The following is a 7,183-nucleotide window of genomic DNA, read 5'->3' on the forward strand; positions in this document are numbered from 1 at the left end:
GGAAGTATGCTACTGGTTTGCAAACGAGCGCTTAAGATGGCAGCATTGGACGGTCAATAACCACAAGAAGCTACGCCATACTAAAGAATGACACAGTGGGAAGCGCATCAAAGGTCGCAAATGGTGATACGGTAGGACAATACCGAGTACCTGACCCTTGGTCTAACCTCCCTGCGGAGGGAATTCTGACAGGCTACTCGTTTTCGTCGTTCCTCAAGCAAAAGCACGTGTGTTTCAAAGATTATTTTCTTGTTCCCAGATTCAGTAGACCAATTTTTAGATTCTGCTTGTCCGCTTGGACTCGATCACATCGCCAAATGATACACCATAATGGTACACACGGATCTCTAAGAGAGTATTGTTACATTCGCTCAATCACATCTGCCAGCATCAAGGCCATCACGAAGGCCATCACGAAGCGCAATCTCTAAACAACTGGTGCTTCGACAGACTCGTTGTATGACTGACTTGCAACTCAATAGTGGTCATGACCTGGAAAGCAGAAAATGTCAACGTCTGCGCGCTCGCCAACCCAGGGGCGTAATAGCACTCACGTCCAAGTGGTTTAGCTCGCTTCGAAATGTCCTTGGCTTGGTGCTGCTTGATCTTCGCCAGACGAGCCCTACAATGCCCATGTTAGTGTCGAATATGGACTAATTCCCAGCGTGAGAGAGCCTCACTCTTCCTCAGCCTCGCGTTCAAGCATCTTAACACGGTCCTTCGCCTCCCTCACGGCTGCTCTTGCCTGAACAAGGGCACGATCCGCCTCGCGCTCGGCATTTTCAGCCGAGAGGACTTGCTCCCTTGCAGCAATGATAGAGGGGTCCTCGTGATTACGGTGAAAGAGACCGCCAGAGCTCCGGGTCGACCCGTGGGAGAGCTTGTTGGAACCATGGCGACGGTTGTGCGAGTCGAGGTCCGCGGAAGAGGCAGAGGATGAACGATGCCGGCTGAAAAAGCCTCTTCGAGGACTGCCGTCAGCAGAGTTCGAGTATCTGGGAGCTGTCGTCTGCGCAGGCGTTGGTTCATGGGCGTTGTTCTTGTGTCCGAAGAGAGGCATCTTGATTGGTGAGATGATGGTTGTGAGCTATCTTGCCTAAAGCACTGCAAAGGTATGGGAGTATTAAAAGTAATCTGAATGGAGCGCTGTCGACTACCCTCCCAGGATGTGCCTGTGCATCAGATTATATGCACTTCTCCGTCACCCCTCTTGTCGATGATGGTGGTGTCCTGAATCAGGTTTTGGGTGCGCTTGTGACGTAGGAATGTGGACGAGGCTCAGAAAAAGGGAGTGATCGTCAGCCTCGTTGTCCCAAACCAAATCAAATGACGCCACATATCGGCTACAAGAGCCACCAAAGTCATAAATCGAGGCCTTGGTCTCACTTTCTTAGGAACAGACCTGGACCCTGAGAGCCTCAGAGAACCTGGCTTCGTCTTAAGCGCCAAGGTGCATCCAGACGGCGCTCTGATGACGGCATTGGCATTTCGCGACACACTAGTGAGAAGCTAACACGCTCAAACAATCCTAAACCGCAGCGATCCGTTGATTCTGTGGCTGAAGCGGTGTCTGCATCGTCCAATCGACTAGTGGTACAATAAAGAACGCGTCAAGGGAATCGTATGGATCGACAGAATTTCTCGATGGGTGGCGCGTTCCATTCTCTACACAGCGTGATAGGAAAAATCAGCCGTATCAAACCCCGCAATACTTTTGTCAAGTGCCGAGAGAGGGAGCCTTGCAGCTCGATACGCCCATTTTCGCAATGAATTTAAATTCTTTCAAGCCCTGAACAAGTGGTGGTCGAAACTGGCAGTCAGTCTCAATGTGGCAGATGTTTTCGGGTCGCGAGTACTGCGATCGGCTAGCTTGGGATGACGTCAGCACCTTTGATGTTTGTGGCGTTTTTACCATTTGAATCTTGCCCCACATTGGAATCTGTCACGTGTTCAATATCTGGTGCCACCGAGCTTGATATTGCTCTTGTTTCAAACACCTAGGTACGTAGTACCGGTAGCGTCTGAAATAATTGAAGGCCTCAATTGCTTCTGCGTCCCCCTTCCAGCTTGGCGACGTATGCTCCGTTCGGGTAGACTAGGTAGCGTCTCATGTTCTGGAAATGCCGAGATGGCAAGGATCACAATATTTTCATTCGTCATGCCTTTGCAATCCACCCAGAGTGTATCATAAAGTCAAATATTCGATTAGCCTTATTGACATCGATCTATGCCAGTGGTCAGCGACACGTTCACTTAATCAATCAGGCGCACTTACCCGGCAGACTCCTCGAGCTTCCTTTTTCTTCATGTGGCCACCTTGTTTCATGGCTTCTTTCAGCAAGCCTTCTTTAAGGGCAAGGTAAGGCTTCGGTCGGATATGGAGTGTATTGCATAATTGAATTTCTTCCTCGCTCAGAAGTTGTAAATCAGGGGCATAGGTTTTATCCTCTTCCAGTTTCCAAGGTGTCGTCCCGTTCAACGGCTGCACCACGTAGCGAACTTTAGGCTTAGGTCCCGCAGAGCTATCCGGACCGCTAGCCTCAGCAAAGAGTTTGTCAAAATCGTTCTGCACAGCCGGCTGACTGTCAGTGAACTGAGGTAACGTTTTTTGCTTGCGCTGGAAACGAAGGGGCAATTCCGGTGTCGTCAACTTGGATGCCTCGGTGGGCAAGTCGGGTTGCTGAACCTGGCTGCCCTTTTTAGGTATTTGAGGCATCCTGTCAAACTGTCCCTGTGGTTGATTGCGTAAAGCGCGTGCTTGTTTATCAGCTTCGTATTTCTCGCCACCTCTGAGGTCGCTAATACCCATCTGCTTCCATTCTTGCAACTGCGCTATCGCAATGCGCAGATTGTGCTCGAGAAGAAGATCCCGATTTAGCGCCTCGAAATCTTCATGATTCATCATCCGAGCAAAAGGCTTGGCTTTGTGAAGCAAGTCTTTCTCTTCTTTTGTTCTCTTCTTATCGATAAGCTGGTTCTTTTTGTATTCCAGTAAGTTATGCTCAAAAATGATCCGTTTCCGATCGGTACGCGCCTTTAGCCTGGAGTTGTAGATGTCGAAGACTGTCATTTTCAACGTGGTCTCTTCATCCATCTGGCCTGTCACGGGGTCGAGACCGTCACCAGGCTCGAAGGACATGTGCTGAACGGCTTCCTCGGCATCGTTGGCAAACTCGGTCTCAAATTCCAGACGGCCAGGCATAAATCCCTGCACCTCGTGACAGGCCGGTACCGAGGCAGTTGGCTTCTGCTTAGGTGTTGCAGGTGGCGCTGATTTGGCGGCTTCCTTGCGCTCCTCGATACGCCGCTTTTTACGAGCCTGAAACTCATCTTTGGGTATACGCTCAAATAGCCGGGTGTCTGCAGGGTCGGCCAATTCAGGGAGTGGGAATAACGAGCTGTTGATGTAGGTATTGATGTAGTGGTCGCGGACTTCGTCCTTCTCCCGGTAGCCTCCAATATGCTCTGCTACGTCGGCCCATGAACCGAGTCCATACCTCTCGGAGCCTTCGAGCAAGAGCAGTTCCTCATCCGCGCCCCAGTCCTCCGTGTAGATGGGGATCGAGTTCTGTTCCACCACGTGGTATTCGTGCGTGCGTGGGTCATGGTTTTTTGAATGCTCTCCGCGAGCGAAACATGGGACACAGAGATCGTACTCGCGGCATGCGGGATTGGCGCAAGATATACGGACAGTCGATGTGATATCGATGGAGCAGACGTCGCAGTGGTATTTGGTACCGCCGTCACCGCCGCGGGAGGCTGCGTTTTTCCTTATGACGCCCATGCTTCTCTCAATGCGAGCATCTTCCTCGCAGTCAGAGTCAGAAGAAAGATATTGCGCGTACTCGGTAGGGATTGTCGCGTCCTCGCAGGCAGAGTCAGCCGGTGGGTCTCGAGGCCGTTGGGGCGCAGTAGGTGACGCACAGCGCTCGGAATCGGATTCAGGAGAGTTGACGGTATAGCGAACAGGTTTCCGACTGCTTCGGACGGGCCTTGAGCGGCATCCAGGTGTTGATGGTGGTGACGATGGTGTTGTAGGCAGGGATTGCAGGGTGGTCGTTGTACGACTGACGTTCAAAGTTGGGGGCTCATATCCGCCACCAACACCGCCAGCCACAAGTCGCCAAGCAGCCATTTCCGTTTCCAGACAAACCCACGTGATTTCAAATTATGCTTGCCGGTCCAGCTTTCGTCCGATATCTGCTAGAGGGTGTCTTCCGCCCGGCAGACCCTGAGACTCTGGCTGAGTAAATGGCCTAGGGTTGCCCAGGGCCCACTCAGCAGCCTGCACCGCACTCGACTCCCAACCAGTGCGAACGCTTTAGGCTGTGTGGAGGCTTCTGCTGGTCGCATCACCGCCCACGCTTCGCCCCGAAAGCTGAAACTCAAGCCCCCGGCTGTATCGTCCTGCTGTGCTGTTGTCAACTCGGATTCACCAAACGCAACAGTCGTCTCCTGCGATCTTTTGTTATTCATCAGCATCCATCTTCGCCTCCCCTCCTCTTTCGTTCCAGAACAGTCACCCACCTCTCAACGCTCCTTACAAACTTCACCTCCGTCACCTTCAGCTGTTCGTCCTGCCGCACTCGCAGCCCCTCCTTGCACCGTTTGTCACCCGCACTTAAGATTAGTACCCGCGCTCCTTGAATATTGTCGGTCAACAACACCCCTAAGGCTGTGCCTGCAGTACCCGGACGACACTTTACCTTTTGATTGTCAGGCTCTCTGTCTGCCTCCTTCAGCAGTGATCTTCAACCTGTCATCGACGTGAGGCGGAGGCGTAACACTCAAAGATGTCGTGGAGATTGACAAAGAGTATGTTGATTCAAGAACTGCCGTCTTGAGATGGACTCGAGCTGACAGAAACAAAGAATTAAAGGATACTCACCTGGCTCCTCTAACGAGTGGCTTTGGCCGATCCACGTCCACTTCAACCGTCAAGGCGGAAGATGCTTCACCTGCTGCTCAAGACTCGCCGGAGCTGTCAACAACCCAGAGCAATACTAGCACAAGTTCAGGAAATGGGATTGGTAAGTTGAATCACTCATTATCCAGTGTGCTCTTTCTCGACGGTGACTTACAGACACCCTCTACCAGCCGCTTCGGAACAGCTCACCTCGCCCCCTGTCCAGACCACCAAACCTGGGATCCTGATAGTCACACTTCACGAGGGGAAAGGATTCTCCTTGCCACAACAATATCAATCAGTCTTCAACAATTATTATGGCTCGGGAACCTCGGGATCAGTCAGGCCAAGCTCATCATATGCCTCAGGGTCTGTTGCAGGATCCTACGCACCCCCGAACCGACCAGTCTCAACTCACGCTGGTATCAATGCTGCGCCCACAATCCACGGAAGATACAGCAGCAAGTACTTGCCTTATGCCCTCCTCGACTTTGACAAGTTACAAGTATTCGTTGATGCTGTCTCTGGCACGCCAGAGAACCCTCTGTGGGCCGGTGACAACACCTCATTCAAGTTCGACGTATCGAGAGTGTGCGAGCTAAGCGTCCAGCTATATCTCCGCAATCCAGCTGCTCGACCAGGCGTCGGTAGGAGTGAAGATATATTCCTTGGCGGCGCTAGAGTCACTCCGAGGTTCGAAGAAGCTCGTCAATTCGTCGCAGACCCGAAAAAGAGTAAGAAGGAAAATGAAAAAGCAGAAGCTGCGTTCTTGTCCCAAGAGAAGCAGGCGGGTCAACTTGGGACCGAGTGGCTGGACATTCAATTTGGAACTGGCTCAATCAAGGTTGGTGTAAATTACGTTGAGAACCGCCAGGGCAGCCTCAAGATCGATGACTTCGAACTCCTGAAGGTTGTAGGAAGAGGCAGTTTCGGCAAAGTTATGCAAGTCATGAAGAAGGACACTGGCCGGATCTATGCCCTCAAGACCATCCGAAAGGCTCACATCATTTCTCGGTCTGAAGTCGCGCATACTCTTGCGGAAAGATCGGTGCTGGCGCAGATCAATAACCCCTTCATTACTCCGCTCAAGTTCTCGTTCCAATCACCCGATAAGCTCTATTTTGTCCTGGCCTTTGTCAACGGAGGAGAGCTGTTCCACCACCTTCAAAAAGAACAGCGTTTCGATATCAACCGGTCTCGATTCTACACTGCAGAATTGTTGTGCGCCTTGGAATGTCTCCACGGCTTCAAGGTCATTTACCGAGATCTGAAGCCAGAAAACATCCTGTTGGATTATACCGGCCACATTGCCTTATGTGACTTTGGATTGTGCAAGCTGGACATGAAGGACGAAGACCGGACCAACACTTTCTGTGGTACCCCAGAGTATCTGGCCCCAGAACTACTTCTCGGACACGGCTACACGAAAACTGTCGATTGGTGGACCTTGGGCGTTCTCTTGTACGAGATGCTTACGGGACTACCGCCATTCTACGACGAGAACACCAACGAGATGTACCGCAAGATTCTTCAAGAACCGCTGCACTTCCCCGGTCCCGAGATTGTGCCTGCGGCAGCAAAGGATCTACTTCAAAAGCTACTTGACCGCAATCCCGAGCGCCGATTGGGAGCTGGGGGAGCGGCAGAGATCAAAGCCCACCACTTCTTTGCTGGTATTGACTGGAGGAAACTACTACAGAGAAAATACGAACCAAGCTTCAAGCCCAATGTGGTAAGTGCGGGAACTGAGTTCCTAGGGGAGCTGTCGCTAACACATTTCCAGGTTGATGCTCGAGACACTGCGAACTTTGACAAGGAATTCACGTCCGAGGTACCCAAAGACTCATATGTCGAAGGCCCAGTCCTGTCCCAGACTATGCAGCAGCAATTCGCTGGGTGGTCATACAACCGACCAGTTGCCGGATTGGGTGACGCAGGTGGTAGTGTTCGGGACCCAGCGTTCGATCGTATTCAATAGAGACCTAAGCGTGTTATTGTTTCCCATGTAACGAGCAACGAAATGGTCTATGGCAGAAACTTACACGTCGACACCGGCGACAGTCTTGGGAAGGGTCTGAAGAATATCCGTCTGAGGAAAGGAATGACAACATCTTGGTCAAAGATGGTATCTGCTTGTGCTTGACGACTCTTTTGCCATCTCCCCGCTGATCAAGCAAATACATGGACGAGGGAGAGACTTGTGAATGTGCTGAGAAAGCAATGATGCTGGATCATGTGCTGAACTACTGTACATGCTTCCTTTCCCCTCGTCAAACG

At 51.6% G+C, this 7,183-nt stretch overlaps 3 protein-coding genes across 3 annotated transcripts; 1 reads left to right on the top strand and 2 right to left on the bottom strand.

The window, feature by feature from the left end:
- Positions 1-411: 411 nt before the first annotated feature.
- Z519_07646 (uncharacterized protein) lies at positions 412-1,060 on the bottom strand (the record flags this gene model as incomplete). Its single annotated transcript, XM_016765378.1, has 2 exons — positions 412-622; positions 681-1,060. The coding sequence occupies 2 exons, from the start codon at positions 1,058-1,060 to the stop codon at positions 412-414; spliced, it is 591 nt and encodes a 196-aa protein (XP_016618347.1).
- A 1,096-nt stretch (positions 1,061-2,156) lies between these two features.
- On the bottom strand, positions 2,157-4,135 carry Z519_07647 (uncharacterized protein; the record flags this gene model as incomplete). The annotated part of the gene is made up of 2 exons (XM_016765379.1): positions 2,157-2,225; positions 2,276-4,135. The coding sequence occupies 2 exons, from the start codon at positions 4,133-4,135 to the stop codon at positions 2,157-2,159; spliced, it is 1,929 nt and encodes a 642-aa protein (XP_016618348.1).
- A 658-nt stretch (positions 4,136-4,793) lies between these two features.
- On the top strand, positions 4,794-6,884 carry Z519_07648 (uncharacterized protein; the record flags this gene model as incomplete). Its single annotated transcript, XM_016765380.1, has 4 exons — positions 4,794-4,815; positions 4,872-5,030; positions 5,098-6,638; positions 6,690-6,884. 4 exons carry the CDS (start codon positions 4,794-4,796, stop codon positions 6,882-6,884), a joined length of 1,917 nt encoding a protein of 638 aa, XP_016618349.1.
- Positions 6,885-7,183: the final 299 nt, after the last annotated feature.

The sequence above is a fragment of the Cladophialophora bantiana genome, assembly GCF_000835475.1.
Source record: "Cladophialophora bantiana CBS 173.52 unplaced genomic scaffold supercont1.11, whole genome shotgun sequence".
Lineage (NCBI taxonomy): Eukaryota > Fungi > Ascomycota > Eurotiomycetes > Chaetothyriales > Herpotrichiellaceae > Cladophialophora > Cladophialophora bantiana.